Source organism: Pristiophorus japonicus, chromosome 12, assembly GCF_044704955.1.
Source record: "Pristiophorus japonicus isolate sPriJap1 chromosome 12, sPriJap1.hap1, whole genome shotgun sequence".
NCBI classification, from domain to species: Eukaryota; Metazoa; Chordata; class Chondrichthyes; family Pristiophoridae; genus Pristiophorus; species Pristiophorus japonicus.
The window spans coordinates 187,104,631-187,123,270 of record NC_091988.1 but is presented as its reverse complement, the minus strand read 5'-3'; the positions used below and the strand labels follow the sequence as shown (position 1 = coordinate 187,123,270).

The 18,640-nt window shown below is 42.7% G+C and overlaps 1 protein-coding gene across 2 annotated transcripts in view; it reads right to left on the bottom strand.

Annotated features, from left to right (window-relative positions):
* LOC139277597 (E3 ubiquitin-protein ligase Itchy-like) overlaps positions 1–18,640 on the bottom strand; it is a 112,971-nt gene that overhangs the window by 49,170 nt on the left and 45,161 nt on the right. The window contains exons 4-8 of one of the 2 annotated variants that reach the window (XM_070896274.1): positions 17,194–17,335; positions 15,467–15,591; positions 13,054–13,191; positions 11,299–11,359; positions 8,763–8,938 (exon numbers count right to left, since the gene is read on the bottom strand). In XM_070896274.1, coding sequence (XP_070752375.1) covers positions 8,763–8,938; positions 11,299–11,359; positions 13,054–13,191; positions 15,467–15,591; positions 17,194–17,335 — 642 coding nt within the window. Of the gene's footprint in view, positions 1–8,762; positions 8,939–11,298; positions 11,360–13,049; positions 13,192–15,466; positions 15,592–17,193; positions 17,336–18,640 lie in introns of those variants that run through there. The other variant, XM_070896275.1, reaches the window with a different exon arrangement.

Genomic DNA, 18,640 nt, shown 5'->3' with positions numbered 1-18,640 from the left:
CCAAGTTTCGAGCCGCGCCTAGAACGGCGCAGTCCCAACCTGGACGTCCGTTTTTCGTGCCACAAAGTGCGCCTACAAAAACCCTCCGTATTCTCCACCTCCCTGCAGGTCCTCGGCGCAGCGCAGCAGGAGCTGTAGGGGGGCGGAGCCAGGTCCCTGCGCTGAAAACAGTGCCGGGACCTCTGCACATGCAGAGTGGGCACGCAAGTGCAGTAGCTCCAGGCGCCCGAAACTGTGTGGGAAGGGCCCCGAAGCACGCAGCCCCTAGCCGAATGGCCTCACTGGGGCTGCGTGAATAAGGTTCCTCCCACGCCTAGCTCCTGCTTCCTCCCGACTCCCACTCCTCCCCCCCCCCCCCACCCCATCCCGGACCCGACCCGACTCCCGCTCCCGCTTCCGCTTCCGCTCCTGCTCCCCGCCCCCCCCCCCCCCCGGATCCGACTGCCGCTGCCGCTCCCCCCTGACTCGACCCGACTCTACTCCCGCCCCCGGACTGGATCCGACCTGACCTCCCCCTCCCCTACCTCCCCCTCCCCGACCTGACCTCCCTCCCCTCTCTCCCCTCTGTCCCCCCCCCCCCCACCGACCCGAACCTCCCTCCCCGACCCAACCCAACGCCACCTACCTGTAAATCTGGTGCTGGGGACAGGCCCTGCCCGAAATCTCGGGCCCGGCCCGTTCAGCCTTTGGTCCCAACGGCAAACCGCTTCCTAAAGGCCTGCCTGAAGAACTTTCACACAGGTAGGAACATGGTTTATTTAATCTTTTCTTTGCTTATAAATTTTTTATTCAGGTTGGATTTATTTGTATAATATTTGTATAAGTATAACTAAGAATTTATTGTAGAATTTAATGTCTTCCCTTCCCACCCCCCCTTGTTCCTGACGCCTAATTTGTAACCTGCGCCTGATTTTTTAATGTGTAGACAAGGTTTTTTCAAGCGTACAAAAATCTTCACTTACTCCATTCTAAGTTAGTTTGGAGTAAGTTTTCACTCACGAAACTTTGAAATCAGGCATAAGTGGCCGGACACGCCCCCTTTTGAAAAATAAATTCTGTTCCAAAGTGAAACTGTTCTAACTGACGAGAACTGGAGCAAACTAAATGACGAGAATTCCGATTTCTAAGACACTCCGTTCGACACCAGTTGCTCCTAAAAATCAGGAGCAAATCATGTGGAAACTTGGGGCCAAGGTGTCAAAGGCAAAGTTACAATTTGTCTCAGAAAAGGTTCGGTATCTAGGGCACGAATTGGTCAGAGATACGAGACAATTGACACAAGACCGAGTAAAAGCAATCTGCTCTGCCCCACTACCAGTAACCAAGAGAGAAATGAAACACCTCCTCGGCATGACAGGATACTGCCGGCAATGGGTTATGAGTTATTCCGAGATTGTTAGACCACTGTTAGACATGTCCATGCCCGCACTACCAGAGAAGTTGATTTGGAATGAGGTATCCCGGAATGCTTTCCAGAACCTCACTTCAGCACCCGCCTTGGGATTACCAGATTACACTAAGCTATTCAACTTATTTGTGCATCACAAGTCGGGTTTTGCACAATCTGTTTTGACTCAGTTACATGGGGACAGGCAGCGGCCGCTAGCGTATTTCAGTACCCAACTAGACCCAGTGGCACGCGGACTACCAGGATGTCTTCCTTCGTTGGCAGCAGCTTATTATGCTATGCAACAGGCTCAGACAATAACTCTAAATCATCAGACCATTTTGTATATCCCACACTCTGTCGAGATTTTACTTACCAAGTGTGCCACCCAACACCTAACCTCCGCAAGAACCACTAAATATGAGGTCGAACTGTTATCAAATCCGAACCTTATCAAAAGATGCACTACCTTAAATCCAGCCACTCTACTCCCCACGGAAGAAGACGGTGAACCCCATTCATGTGAAATGGTAACCGAATTAGTGACTAAACCACGTATCAATCTAACAAATGTTAGCCTGATCTAGTGTACTATGTTGACGGATCAGCCCTACGAAATGATAGGGGCCAACCTAGAGCGGCTTATGCAATTGTAACCCAGTTTAATGTTGTCGAAACAGCCTCTCTTCCAGACTCCTTTTCAGCTCAACAAGCCGAATTGTTTGCATTAACTCGAGCCTGTATTCTGGCTGAAGGACAAACAGTTAATATCTACACTGATTCCAGGTATGCTTTTGGGGTATCACATGATTATGGACAAATTTGGAAGATTCACGGGTACCTGACTTCTTCAGGAACCCCGATCAAAAATGCAGAACAAGTGGAAAATCTTCTGTGAGCCATTCAATGCCCCTTGAAACTTGCCATTATCAAATGTCAAGCACATACAGGCCAGTCGAATGAGGTGGCACTTGGGAATGCCAGAGCTGATAATGCAGCTAAGTCAGCAGCTCTGTCAAAAGGGGGGATGCAGGTGTCATTGTTCCCACTAAGGAAAAATAATTGCTCAGACCCGCCACCCACTATTAATGATGTGCTGGCCTTTCAGACACAGGCCAGTACGGAGGAGGTGGTGACCTGGACGAAGGATCAATGTTATAAAAATCCAGAAGGAATATGGGTTCACCACGACGGCCGCGTGGTGGCACCCAAATCCTTACTTCCATGGATTGCCCGATGTGTTCATACATTCACACATGCAGGCAAAGGGGGAATGGCAGATTATATTTTGGCAACTTGGTATGCACCAGGTACTTCGGCAATCGCAAAACAAATCTGTGAAAATTGTGTTACCTGTCAGACAATGAATCCGGGTAAGACGGAAAAAGTAGAATCTGTCTCCCACCCAAATCCAGTCGGGCCTTTTGTACATTTACAAATGGATTTTATTGAATTACCTATGTGTATGGGATTCAAGTATGTATTAGTTATTGTAGATATGTTCTCCAGATGGATTGAAGCCTTTCCATGTAAAAAGGCCGATGCTAAATGTTTGTTAAAAGAAATCGTACCGCGCTTCGGAATCCCTGCTAAGCTTTCTAGTGATAACGGGTCATATTTCACGGGAACTGTTATAAGGGAAATGTGCAAAGCTTTACAGATTAATCAACATTTTCATTGCAGTTATCATCCACAATCAGCTGGACTTGTTGAAAGATATAATGGAATGCTTAAAAATAAGCTGGCAAAACTATACAATGACACTGGACTGAAATGGACAGAACTGCTGCCCTTAGCTTTGATGGTAATGCGATCTGCAACCAACAGAACAACAGGCCTGTCACCGCATGAGATAGTTATGGGACGTCCCCAACGACTACCTTTTACAGCACCATTTACTGCAAAACAAATGGACATCCACAAAATGGAGGAAAATATGTTGAATTATTGTATTGCACTAACCAAATGTATTTCCAGCTTTCATTCACAGGTAAAGGAAGCTCAAGTCAAGCCAGCGGAAGGGAAGTGTCATAACCTGGAGCCAGGGGAATTCGTTTACATCAAGATTTTTAAAAGAAAAAGCAGTCTACAGCCAAGATTCGAAGGACCATACCAGGTCTTGCTGGCGACCAATACTGCAATCAAGGTAAAGGAAAGACCAACATGGATCCATGCATCCCATTGCAAACGGGCACCCGACCAGGAGGAAGGGAAGAAGGAACCAGAGGAACAGAAAAAGGAAGACTGAATAAGGAACTGTATGGACTATGGGGACTGATGGTGCTGGGCTTGACAGGGCTTTACTTTGCATTATTGATTACACCAGGGGTACAGACCCGCCACCGAAGGGAATTGCAAGTAAACGTATTTATGGCACTGAGTCATAGGTATGCTCAAGAAAGAAACTTGTCGAGTTGTTGGATATGTTCCCATGTACCTGTCCACTCCGAAGGGGGTATTCCCCTGAGATCTGTCCCCTTTAACGAATCAGAAATGGTACAATGGTTGATAGTTAGGTTTGTCCTATTTTGCACTAAGGGGCCAGGAACGAAGGAGCAAACAGAATGGAGGTCAGCAGGGTATAAACTTACAGCCTTCCAGGGATGGTACCAGCCCAATTATGATAATAACCATCAGCCTCCCTTCCTAAGCATTACTCCCAGAATAGGAAATCCTGAAGGTATAATGGCCCCAAGTTTCCACATGCTACAAATGGCGCCGTAAAAAAACCGCGCGATTCTGGAGCGCCCTGCGGCTCCATGTCTGCTTGGCGCGGTGCCCAGGGGGCAGAGCCTACCACTCGCGCCGATTTTGTAAGTGGGAGGGGGCGGGTACCATTTAAATTAGTTTTTTTCCTGCCGGCAACCCTGCGCTTGCGCGTTGGATCGTTCACGCACGCGCAGTGTGAAGGAAACATTGGCACTCGGCCATTTTTGTAGTTCTTTGTAGCTGTTTAATTTTTGAAAATTTTTTAATAAAAGCACATTGCCCTTCCATGATCAGCACTGAGGCTTCTTGCAGCAGTGAGAAGGCTGCAGGAGGCCTCAGAAAGTTGAGGCAGCCATTTCCCGACGGCCTCTCCCCCCGCCCGCCGTCGGGAATGGCTGCTGAACTTGAGGCTTCCTGCAGCCTTCTCACTGTCTCCTTCCTTCCCCCCGCCCCCCCCCCCGCCCGCCGTCTGGAACGGCTTCCTCCCCCCCCGCTGCGTTCGGTCGGTCAGTCCCGCACCCCCTCCCTCCCCGCCGTCAGGAACGGCTTCCTCCTCCCCCCACCCCCGCCGTCGGGAACGAACGGCTGCCTCAACTTGAGGCTTCCTGCAGCATTCTCCCTGGCTGAAGCACTTTCACACAGGTAGGAAGATGGTTTATTTAATCTTTTCTTTGCTTATAAATTTTTATTCAGGTTGGATTTATTTGTATAATATTTGTATAAGTATAAATAAGGATTTATTATAGAATTTAATGACTTCCCTTCCCCCCCACCTCCTCGTTCTGAACGCCTAATTTGTAACCTGCGCCTGATTTTTTAATGTGTAGACAAGGTTTTTTCAATTCTACAAAAATCTTCACTTGCTCCATTCTAAGTTAGTTTGGAGTACGTTTTCACTGTGGAAACTTTGAAATCAGGCGTCAGTGGCTGGACACGCCCCCTTTTGAAGAAAAAATTCTGTTCCAAAGTGAAACTGTTCTAACTGACTAGAACTGCAGAAAAAAAAATGTGGAGAATTGCGATTTCTAAGATAGTCCGTACTCCACCAGTTGCTCCTAAAAATCAGGCGCAAATCATGTGGAAACTTGGGGCCATAATGCCTAGTGAGTAATGAGACTAAAGGACCAGAAATGGGACACAGCAAGTGTTCCCAAATGACTAAATGGCAAGCCACAACTAATCCCACTGATGGGAGAAAGATAGCAACCGTTGGCTGGACAATGTTCCATAACAAAGCCCCAGGTGAAGGGTGGGAAGGTGAGACCACTCGAGTATGGATGGCGTGAAAGGACCAAGAGCTGACGTCCTATAATTGCACCTACTTTATTTGTGGCCATAAAGCCTACCCATGGTTACCAGCCAACTGGAGAGGGTCCTGTTACTTAGGATATGTGGTACCCTTTATCAGATCAATAAAGACTTTAAGGGATGCCTATGGAAGTCATAGATTTAAACGGGATTTGACATGGCTAAACGGAATATTCAAGGTAATGGTGCCACCCTATGGAATAGCATCAATCGAATGGCAGTTACGGGAACTGGCTAACTTAGTCGAATCAGTAGCCAACGCAACTTCCCAAGCCTTTGAAGGGGTAAATGATGAAATGGTAGCTATTCGAACAGTGGCTCTCCAAAATCGTATGGCCTTTGATTATCTCCTAGCCAAGGAAGGAAGGACATGCGCATTAATAGGTGGAGAATGCTGTACGTATATCCCAGATAAATCAGAAGAAATCGGCAGTCTAGCTGAATACATCAGAAAAAAGGTAATAGAGTATAAACAGACAGTTGGCCAGGACGGTATCACCTTGTGGGGTTGGGCATCGGGATGGTTGGGATCCCGAGGGAAATCTGTGGTACAGCGTTTGATCATATTCCTGCTGATAGTCTTCGCCCTGTATCTATTATTTGTCGTCGTTAAGTGTTGCTGTGCCAGGGTGGGAAAAACTATGTTACCTACCGAGACCACGGCTAGAGTTATGGTAGCAACAACTGCTGAAGGCTCTTGTGTGGAAATGGAAATGGAGAGACTGTACAAGATCAGAATGGATTAAGTTGTCCTTGTGAAGGACAAAATGGGGGAATGTGGAAATGTATTTTTTATTTAAGCTGATACCACACGGTATTTGTGTGCCCTTTGCAATATATATAACAAAATGGAGTCCTGGTCCTTCCAGAACTTTCTGCATAAAAGCAGTCGGCTTGCATAAACAGCTAAACCTGGTTTGAGATGGCTGATGGCCATCAGACAGCTAGGAGACAAGTCATGCTGAGACAAGTAACCCCCCCCCCCCCCCCCATGGTGCTCTCCTATTGTCTATACGACACCAGTTCCATGCCACCCCACCCTTTTCGAAGTACTCAAACCACCAGCCATTATCTCTTGCAGAGACCTCATCCATTTGATGCAAAAAGATAACTGACTAGGAAACTGGACAATCCTGACACAATGCAAGACAGGTAATAGCTCATTACCACCCTCTCATGGAGTAATGGCCGGCTGGCCAACTAATAACCCTGACAAAAGGAAATATCTGGAAACTATGTCAGGACAAGGATGTAGTAATTAACTCTTTATCTGTATTCACTGACTGCGAGACAGAGCCAATACACAGGGAGAGGCCATAACTTGGGTTTGACTATATAAATATCTCGTGAAACTGTACCATTGCGGAGGTGTTCACTTAGCCCTTGACTGAGTGTGACCTGCCCCTTGCTAGCAAGTAAATTAAAGAAACTTCTGCCGGAGCTGAAAGTGTCGGAGTCATTTTTTTTCGGAGGTCGAGATTTCGACAAAGGCCGTATCTCAGTACAGCAATATTAACTTTCGAAACAGACCAATTGATCAGCTGGAATGCCTCAAACTGAACTCTGATGTTTACTTACTGCTGTGCAAACTGATATAATGTAAGCCGTTCACCCAGCACTACTGCACTAACACATAAAACATAATCAGGCATAAACAAAATTTCAGAGATTTGGGTGTCCTTGAGCAAGAAACACAGAAAGCCAGGGTGCAGGTACAGCAAGCAATAAGGAAGGCAAATGGCATGTTGGCCTTTATTGCAAGGGGGTTGGAGTAGAAGAGTAAGGAAGTCTTGCTACAATTGTACAGGGCCTTGGTAAAACCACACCTGGAGTACAGTGCAGTTTTGGTCTCCTTATCTAAGGATATATTTGCTTTGGAGATGGTGCAACAAAGGTTCACAAGATTGATTCCTGGGATGAGAGGGCTGTCTTATGATGAGAGATTGTGTAGAATGGGCCTATATTCTGGAGTTTAGAAGAATGAGAGGTGATCTCATTGAAACATTCTGAAGGGGATTGACAGTGTCGATGCTGAGAGGTTGTTGAGTATCTAGAACTAGGGGGCAGTCTCAGGATAAGGGGTAGGCCATTTAAGACAGATATGAGGAGGAATTTCTTCACTCAGAGGATTGTGAATCTTTCAAATTCTCTGCCCCAGAGGGCTGTGGATGCTGAGTCTCAATATATTCAAGGCTGAGATAGATAGATTTTTGGAGTCTAGGGGAATCAAGGGATATGGAGATTGGGCAGGAAAGTGGAGTTGAGGTCGATGATCAGCCACGATCTTATTGAATGGCGGAGCAGGCTTGAGATGCCATATAGCCTACTTCTGCTCCTATTTCTTATGCTCTTATAATCAAATGTTGATGAGGGAAAAACAATAACGGGAACTTAAATTGGAAAGATTTAACTAACAATATAACCCCTACCCGAAACAAGCACAAAAACAGATTAAATCAAAGGCATTGTCTCAGGTTTAAAAGAAACATATGTTTAGATGTTGCAAAAAGCTACTCTCTGCATTTTGACAAGTTAGCGCAATTGTGTTTCCGAGATAAACAAAGTGATTTTCTGTTTACATTTTGTCTACTCAATCTCCCTCTAGCTTGCCAATGCAATGTCAGAATCGTCATTCCCAGGTTTACTTCTAACTCACATTAATAGTATTATTTCAGGTTCAAATAAATGACAAAACATTTATTTAAAACTGGAATCTATTGTAAAGAATATAGCATTGAACAGTTTGGGTTCAGTATGGTTTCCAGTTCCTCCTCCACTTTAAATAAAGTGGTGGGAGGGTGGCCCAATGGCCAAAGTTAGAACTTTAAAAGTACAAATTTTTTAAAGGTTTTCCCAAGAGGTCAAAGGGTCAAAAAATGACATTTTATAATGAATATTGCAATAGAGAAGGCGCATGCCCGAGCCTAATGTGGCTGAGCCCTGGAGGCAGGCCTGTGAGCATGTCACAGCGCAACAGCCAAGAGGAAAAAATACATTTTAAATGAACATACATTTTAAAATATACTCAAGGCCAGAGGGTCTAAAACTACAACAACATTTGTATACCACCTTTTACGTAGTAAAACATTCCAAGATCTTTCACAGGAGTGTAAGCAGACAAGAACTTGGTCAAAGGGGTAGGTTTTAAACAGTATTTTAAAAGGAGGAAAGGCGAAGAGGTGTGAGTGAATTCAATTCAAAAGTACTTGAACTGCTTCGGAACATACTGAAGTCATGAAAGACACAAAATAAATACATGTAGTTTCTTTCTTATTTTAGAATGGAAAAATCTTAAAGTTTGTTTTATGGTAGGAGTGATTCTCTGTCCTCAAAAGGTCTGTTCATGTCTGTGATTTACCTGCTGTACTGACGGGTCTGGATGGGATTGCAGGTGGAGGTCGCGAGGGTCTTGGAGGTCTCGTTGGCTTTGACGATTTGGGAGAAGGTGAAGGAGTACTTCGGTCATTCATATGACATTCGTCGGCAGACCCTGATGCCACTGAGCCTTCTTGAGAGATGGCATCTCCATTCACACTAGAAATCAAATACCTCATCAGAATTTCTGGAACATTAGTGGAAAGAAATGGAACCAAGCTGACATTCCAATCCCTAACCTTCAACAGGAATTAGATGCAGCAATTAAATTGAAATAAAGGAGACTTTCCAAACTACCTGCATTATTAAAAGACATACGATCCTAGAGGACCTCAAGACGTTTTCAAAAACGAGCAGAGAATGACACAAGGATGCTCATATTTATGTTCTTACAGCCTGTGTGATGCAAGATCTGATTCCAATAGGGGATTACTTATATTCAAAGATCTTATACTCACTTTTTCCCTCCATCAGCTAGAAATCATTTCTAATATAAAGCCTGTGATTCTGGACCATCTCTACATAGCTGGTTGCTGCACGAATGCATCTTGCACAACAACTGACTGTTACATTGATATCTCTCTCAGTAAATAAAACAGCAGATGCCTTTTCCAAATTTGGGAAATAACTTTCGAATTAGGGTAAAAATTTGCAGGAAATGCAGCTTTACAAAAAATATTGACATACAATCCCCAACATGAGGAACTAATCTAATGACATCCATTATGAGATTGGTTTTAAAATCCAATGTTTATGACCAATTCCACACACTTTTAATGCATTAGTTTCCTCTCATTTAGGTGAAAATAAAATATGCCAAAACAATTAATTTGTGCAAAAGCACATTAACAGAACAAAAGAATAGCAAATAGGGCAGGTTGTGCACAATATTGTAACTCCCGTCAGAAGACTTTTTAAAAAATAGTTTACATAGTATTCACAGCGCAGAAACAGGCCACACAGCCCAACTGGTCTATGCTGGTGTTTTATGCTCCACACAAGTCTCCTCCCACCCTTCGTTATCTCACCCCATCAGCATATTCCTTTTGCCCTCGTGTTTACCTAGCTTCCGCTAAAATGCATCTGTGCTATTTGCCTCAACCACTCCCTGTGGTATGAGTTCCACATTCTCACCACTCTCTGGGTAAAGATGTTTCTCCTGAATTCCCAATTGGATTTATTAGTGACTATCTTATATTTATGGCTCCGAGTCCTGATCTCCCCTGTAAGTGGAAACATCTTCTCTACATCTATACTATCAAACCCTTTCATAATCTTAGCCCTCTATCAGGTCACCCCCTCAGTCTTCTCTTTTCTATAGAAAAAAGCCCAAGCTTCATATTCTTTTTATAATATGGAGACCAGAACTGTTCACAGTACTCCAAGTGTGGCCTAACCAAAGATCTATACAAGATTAACATAACGTCCCTGCTTTTCAATTCTACCCCTCTGCTTTGTTTGTTTTTTTAAAAAAAATGCCATTAACCCGTATCACTACTTTTAATGATTTATGTATCTGTAATCCCAGGTCCTTCTGCTCCTCTACCTCATTTAGACACTTTTTCAAAACAGTCATGATCTTATTGAATGGCGGAGCAGGCTCAAGGGGCCAAATGGCCTCCCCGTTCCTGTTTCTTATGTTATTTTGTATTCACAGTTTAACCCAACCTCATTTATACCATTGGATGCTCTCACCAGTAATATCCATGATGGCAAAAATATCTGGACAACACTAGTGACATCCTGCCACACCTGCTACCACCAGTTAAAGCAGGCATTAAATGCATGAAAGATCCATATGTGCACCAAGCATACTATTTTCGTGTTCGGCCTATTACAAAACAAAACTGGTAAGCTCTTCATAAAACATTTTGATTATGGGGGGGGGGGGGGGTAGCAAGACTTTTTTTTTTCTTTTAATTGTGAAACGCTGATGAGGAACCAAGCTCCATAATGCAGGACATTAAGGCTGAAAACAGTCAAGAACAAAATACGATGAATCAAGAAGTTAATTAACATGTAGCTAGGGTCTCAACAGCCTCTAGAGTGTTGGAGGGACAAAAGACAGGGAGTGGGGCAAGATGCTCCAGGCAGAAGGCATACAACAGCTATGGTTTTTACTCTTACATTTAAGTGCTGGCAAAATCGAGGCCACTGCTGACTTTTGGAAACACATCAACGGGAGTAATTTAAGGTGTGTGTTGCGAAATTGTACTGTTAACCATAGCAAACTGGAGCCAATTCTAGCGTGGATTTGGTTATTTGCCACTATAAAACTGGGTATAATTGCACACGAGGAGCAGATCTTACTGTTGCATTGGGACAGATTTCAAACCTACATACCAAACAATGACGAGGTTCCCTATTAAGGAATAGTTCGTGGACATGGGTTTCTGCAATTTAGCTTTAGTGCTCTACTTCATATTATGCAGCCATCATTATGGTCAGTAATACTGAATGCAATCTTTTCCATTTTCTTGGAGGGGTTGTATGATTTTGAAGAGAATAAAAGGTCTTACCTTGATGGATTTAATACATATGCCTCACTGCCACACCTGGAACTCTCACTTGCTGAGCTGCCTGAAAGAAATCAAAGAATACACTGACGTTATGAGAACTAGTTTGTTGGTGACAGTATAGAGGGATGGACATGGGTTCAACCTCACTGTCCATAACTATCCAGCTAAAACACAGACACAAGTCACTGTCCCATCAGGATAGCGTCACTACTAAGCTGCTCTTTAGACGCTTCACACATCAGTCGTTTCAAGGGGGTTCAGGTCACCAAGCCTCCTTCACAGTCACAGTTTGTGTATGTTCTGAGACCAGGAAAAGGGAAGGCCTACTGAGAGAAAATAATTTCTAAAAAGTACATGGGTACATACAAGGGGAAAACATTTTCAGGTAGCCAGGAATTTTATTTTCTTCATTTAGGAATATAGGAATGGATGGGACAATTGTGGTACCTCTGGCTATCCCAGTGTCTAGAAAAAAAAAAGCTCTCGTACGCCGGCAACTTTTTTTTGTCAGGTATTTGTCCAATTCTCTAATTTGCCTTCCTTGGCGGTCCGTTCCCCACATTCATCAACGTTTGTGTAAGGTGGTTGAATCGAAAATGCCTTTTCATCCTACCATCTACTTATGGCAGTTTTTTGTCAGAACTAAATCCAGACAGAGGAACGCATATAGTTATCCACAATGCTGTACTGTACATTCCTACAAGTCAACTGTCAAAGGAAATAGATGCATTAACAACTTTTATTTATATAGCTCCTTTAATGTAGTTAAATATCTCAAGGCGCTTCGCAGTCGTGATATAAGACAAAACAGATAAATTTGACACCAGGCCACAGAAGAAACAATTACAGCAGATGGCCAAAAGCTTGGTTAAAGAGGTAGGTTTTAAGGAGTGTCTTAAAGGAGTATAGAAAGGTACAGAGGCGGAGAGATTTAGGGAAGGAATTCCAGAGCTTAGGGCCCAAGCAGCTCAAGGCACGGCCACCGATGATTGAACATTTATAATCAGAGATACTCAAGGAGACAGAATTTGAGGAACGCAGATATCTCGTTAATTGCTATATCTGCATTTCATTCTCAAACTGAAAACTTTTTTAGGAAGAAACACACGTATTCTGGGTCTGTATTCTACACACTGTTCCAAAGATATATTAGAGTAACTGCCAAATATATTTGCATTGAAGGATATTTTCAATTATACACATTTGAAACCCAGGACCATGGTGCATTCACTTCCCAAATAAAGGAATGCATCTTTCCACAGAATGCATGCACACAGAGCTGTGATAGCTGTCAGTGAAATCGAGAGCTTTGCATTTGAATTATTTTTTTCAAATTCAGGAACACAATCATTGTTCAGTCAGTGTGCCATACTTACAAGCAACATTCATAAGGAATTTACAAAAGTAAGCTAGTCCGACTCCGGAGCCAAACATTTCATCCAATTAAATGTACTTTTCTTAGTTAATAATTTACAGCTGGCTATTTGAAAGCTATCTTTTTACCGTATCACAATTGTAGGGACTAAATACTCCAATCTAACAATGGTTACAACAGACCAACTGCAACCAATAGCGAATGACTAACACTTGCATTTATATAGCACCTCATCAATGCTCTCAAATGTCTCATACAATAGTAGAAGCAACAAAGTATTTGAAAGGTTCAAACATTGATCCATAATCAATCACGTCACTGGAACATATTGTCCACAGCACATTATACTGGTGAAATGGGATTCCGATTTTCTTACATACTTGTTGCAGCTGTGGTGTCGCCATTCGTTAAGACTTCTGGATCTACAGTTAGCCCATCCAAGGATACAATAAGTTCACTTGCCCCCTCCACAATATCTCGGTCATTGGTGAGTGGTAACTTTATGACCACATCATCAACTGGAAAAGAGCAAAGATTTAGAAGCAAAATTAGAGTGAAGGACACAACACTTCGAATGATTAATTATGTATGCTCTGCACAAGACCGACTGCATCAGTTCTTGTTCTACAGGTCTTCCATACCAGTAAAACAGACATGTAACAAAATGTTTCACACAATTAAATTGCTCAGCTGAAATGTTATCATGAGATCCACTGCTGATAAAAATAGCCCATACAAAATAAACTGCACAATGAAAGTTACAAAAAAGAACAAATACACTGAAGCGAAGTCAAGGATGTAATCAGACACTGTATTTCAGTTAGCTGCTACAAAAATGCTCAAGCTTCACTCACAGTTAGAAACATGACTGCTTTGTAATTATTTCCAGCCAGCCATTATTACTCAACTGCAGTGAGGACACTGAAATTTTTGAAGGGCTCAGGAAGGTTAGGTGGAGCCCTTTGTTTTCAAAGTATCTCCCCATTGTATGAAGAAAATTCAGTCAAATTTTGACTTAGGTGGGACCCCAACATACCACTTGCTTGGCTTGGAATGCACATTCCCAATGCTGGTAGCGTGGTTCCTGGAGGGGCAATCAAGTCAGTCTGAAGTTGCAGTCTGTTAATATGGAGCCACTCTGAGAAGCAGAGGAAGAGTCCCTAATAGGGAGTGACTTTGTGGGTCTCAAGCTGGCAGCAGAATCTATATATTTTTTTCAGTCAATAAAAATTCTATTAAACTTAATAATTACTCCTATAAAACAAAATGCACTCCTTTTATACAATCCTCTTTTAACCCTTCAGGGTGAATATCATGCAATAGATTCATTAAATCTGTACTGAAAGCAGCTGTGAACATAAAACACCAAAACTGAATACCACCACACAATAAAGTTAGAAACATATAAATGTAAAAAGATTTCAAAGCAATAATCTTCCCAATTTCAGGGTTCAGAGGTTAGATGTCAAAAAGACTAATAGATCCAAGGATAAATGCACTGCATAGTTTGGCATTGAGTCAAGCCTAATGTTCAATTGTTGGGCTGTAGCGAGACCACTGATGCAAGCTGAAGTGATAATACAGTATCTTGCATTTATGTAGCACTTCCAACATAAAACATCGCAGGGCTATTTACAGGATGTTATTAAACAAAAATTTGTCACCGAGCAACACAAGGAGATATGAGGACTGATGACCAAAAGCTTGATCAAAAAGGCAGGTTTTAAGGGGCATCTTAAAGGAGAAGGAAGAGTTAGAGAGAGGGAGGCACTTAGGAAGGGATAGAGATGCTACAATTGGCCTCTGCGTCCCTGGTCAGAGCGAGACAACCAATACCCAAGTCCTGAATCCTATTCAGCAACTGTGGATGTCAGGCAGAGACAGGTTGGGCTTGACTGCAGTACTCCCTACAGAGGAAAAGAGCCTGCTGACACACGCTGGACAGACTCACAGCTGAACAATGGTCACTTGGGCAAGTTACTGGCAGGCTGTCAGCAGCAATGGAGTTGTATCCCAGTTTGTCACGAGCTCCAGGGAGAAAGAAAACAAATAATTTAGGGCATCTGAGTAGATTATGGTCCTGCAATCCTACATGTTTTTATTTTCTATTTAAACCTACTTTAGAATTTGAGATTGTTTATTCCCAAATACATGTGGTAATCCAGCAATGGCTAGACAATGTAGGCTGGGCGACAGCATAGTATGGAAATGAGTGATGGCAGGGTGAAGAGAAATTATGCATTAAAATAAATTACATTTCAAGACACACTGCAAAAACTTTGCGCTCAGAAGAATAATCTTTTAAAGTAAGGATACAGCACGACAAGTGCAGTTACAATCACTGGGAATGTTAGAGGGGAGATAAAATGCAACCAGCCACTAAAAAAATGAGTCAGTCCATTCTCATTGATAATGGCACCTTTCTATTTAAAAAAAAAGCTTCTATTTTCATTTATCTTGGCTTCTGATGCTCTGAAATCCATCTTGTTTACATCTTGGAATTGATCCCAGAGCGCTATATGAATAGGCACACAAACACAATCTTGTCCCCGTACAGTTTAAAATTGTGACAAGTGTTTCTTGATTGTGCTCCTTTCTCCAGTGTCTCCAAATAATGCCCTGTTAGTGTGTTACAGCTGGGCTGATCCTTCAACCAGCAAAGGACGCGGCATCAGCAGCAGTCTGTGCTGCTAGCGGCACGAGGGAGAAAACGGCAAGGAGGTACTCTGTGCAGCGAGCGGTATCAGAGCTCTCTCATTTACGTTACAGCGCTGAAGAGCACAACAAACTCACATCTCATATTATTAGACTTTAACGTCTCACAGACATCCAGAGTGGCACATCCGAGCAGGACATCTGACTTCAGTGTCTGATGGCTCCAGACTCTGAAAGTGATCAAGCTGAATGGTGTTACAATCCTGTGTGAATGAAAAAAAGGTAGTGAACAAAACAAGTTTTAACAAAACCTTCTGCCTTCACCAATTCTTTTGGGTCCCTCAACTTAACGTGAAAATATGACTAATTTGCAATCCTCTCCTAGTAAGGAATGAAGGGGAAACCACACTCTGCATCTCTCCCTTTCGTTCCACTGGGAAACTCCACAGCCTTTGCTTGGTCCTTCCCTGATTGGTAACCTAATCTAGAACTGAGCAGAGCTAGACTTGAATGAGTCTCTCTCTTTGCTTTGTGGCACTCAACCACTTTCCATTGTGTTAAATCTGACCAACTGTGCACCTGGTTTACACAAAGCTGTAGAGCGACAGGCAGTGATGGCTAGGCTCACACAATGAGAATGGTCATTAGGGCAGTGTAACAAAGGATATCCATGGAACTGTACTCCAGCAAGAAACCAATATCTTCAGAAGAGATGGGAAAGGAGGAGAGAAAATTGGGGGGGGGGGGGGCCAGATGAGAAAAAACTTAATTTGTCATTTTTAAAAAATCTCTCCTTACACCCCCTCAAAGATTCATAGTGTGCAACTAAGCTACACTGAAGAAATATGCTCGATTTGAAACCTACTCTGTGTTGACCTCAGCATGTGGTAATAGAGGCACGGTTCAGGACCACAGCCTCAGAAAGGGAACTTTTCAACAACAAAAAATCAGCCAGGTTGCTAATCCTGATACTGGGTAGAGGTGTGTAGTAGTTATGGCACTGGAAGTAGCCCAGAGATAGTGAGTTAAAATCCTACCATGACAAGTTGTGAAAGTTAATTCATTAAATCTGTCCATTTGTAGACTAGCACCAGAAAAAAATGTAACAAGAGGTGCTGGATTGTATTAGAAATCGAACTGGTTCACCAACTTCCTCGGGCGAAGAAAACCGCTACCTATATCTTGTCTGGCTTACATGCAGCAGCAGTCTGCACAATGTGGTTGACTCCATGCCCTTTTAAGTCGGTTGCAAAACAGTTTTTATTCAGGGCAACTAGGGACAGGCAATAAATATCGGCACTGCCCACATCCCAAGAACAGGATGTGAAACATTTCAGTAACCAAGCAAAAAAGTGTATGCAGCAGTAGGTAGGAGGAGGTGGCAGCTCAGGTACGATATTACCCATGGTCAAACAGCCCGTCTAAACTCTCACCAAGAATAGCCAGTAGTGAGAGCTGCTGGTATCACTGTGGCCTGTTCCCCAATAAGTTACTGCTTTCAGATGAGGAAAAACAATAGGGAATATTGGAAATGTACACATATGGAATATATATATAAATGTATAAATATATTTAAATATATGTATATTAATATTTATATAAAATTCCAATATTCACTAATGTTTCTCCTATTCTCAGGTGAACAAAAGTACCAGTATCTCCCTTTGTGATCATCTTGCTGATGAGGTCAATATACTTTTGGTTGTGTTCAAAAAGAATAAAATACGGTGATAAAATGACCACATTTTTATTTTTGCTCTGCCGTTCTCAACACAAAAATCCGAGAGGCATCAGCTATATTCATTCTATTTCTACCAGTTAAATTCTGAGTGACAGCAGAAAAAGTGCCCGACTTCCCCACATACACGGTGACGTGCTGTTTCCACTTGGGGTTGTGCGTGTTGGTAACCTTCTCCGTTTTCTTCGACTGCCCATCGACTGCCACTTCCACATAGGGACTGGGCCCAAACCAGTTCTTCTTATTTTCTTTCAGCTTTGCACAAATGACTAAAAAATATAGAAAGACAAACTTAAAATCGTTATATAAAAAAAAGAGTGGGACTGAACTGAATTAGAATATAATGAACAATTTTACAATGACATGTTTTTAAATATAATTTGCCAATTGTGGATTGTCACTCCGTAAACCGACATGGAATCAACTAAAGAAAAAAGATTAATAATCGGAACAGAATCACATACCAACTGGAAGAGGAGCTCTGGCCAACGTCTGCCATTTCAGCTGGGACATTGAATAAATTTAAGACAGAAATAGACAGTTTCTTAAACGATAAGGGAATAAGGGGTTATGGGGAGCGGGCGGGGAAGTGGACCCGAGTCCATGATCAGATCAGCCATGATCGTATTAAATGGCGGAGCAGGCTCGAGGTGCTGTATGGCCTTCTCCTGCTCCTATTTCTTATGTTCTTATACCAGCAAAACAACCTCCCATGAAAATAACCACATTGGAGAATAAGGGTATGGAAATGATTATCAGGTAGCAATGTCAGGGTGCAGCAAGTTGTAAATAACCAGAGTGTTTCACATCGATGGTGCAGATGTCACCTTTGATAAGAGTACTGCCCTACAGCATGGCTGGATATGTTTTCACTCTTTAAATTTCTGATGTGGGCAGGAATGAATAGAAGGAAGCTACTCATTCCTGCCCATGAAGCCCCAACGCAGGTCCCAAAGCTGTGAATGTTTAAAAATGTATAGAGACATTGAAGTTGAGAACGTGGGAATTGTATCGGGACAGTATAAGCTAACAAAGAATTCATGGAGTAATAGCCATGACATCTCAGACTCGAGACTGCAAAATGTTACAACACTAACACATATTGAAACAAAACCCACAGCTTGCAGAAAAACCTCAAGGTCTTATTAAATCATGTTATTAACCTGAAACATTAACAGAAGGTCTTTGTTTAAAATCAGACCATACTTAGGTCGGCTTATGAGTGGACAAAGGGAAAGAGGGATCTAAGAGGATAGGCTGAACTAGGATGTCACTCTGGCCCTATCTTGTTATCTTTTGCCAAAAATGTATAACCATCGTCCCTTTACAATGTAACATCACTTTGTCTGTAGGAAGTGGGTGCGTTCGAACAGACTTGCATTCCTTCTGTCTGATAAAGTCCCCGATCGGGATTTGCTTTTTAAATAAAAGCTTGCTTTGTTTAAAGCACAAACGGTATTCGTTTCAGAAATTTAGCTGAACCAGATTGAGGTAAAAGAATCCAGAAATCAACAAAGCCATTTAAGTAATCATATCATCATCATAGGTTGTCCCTCGAATCGAGGATGATTTGC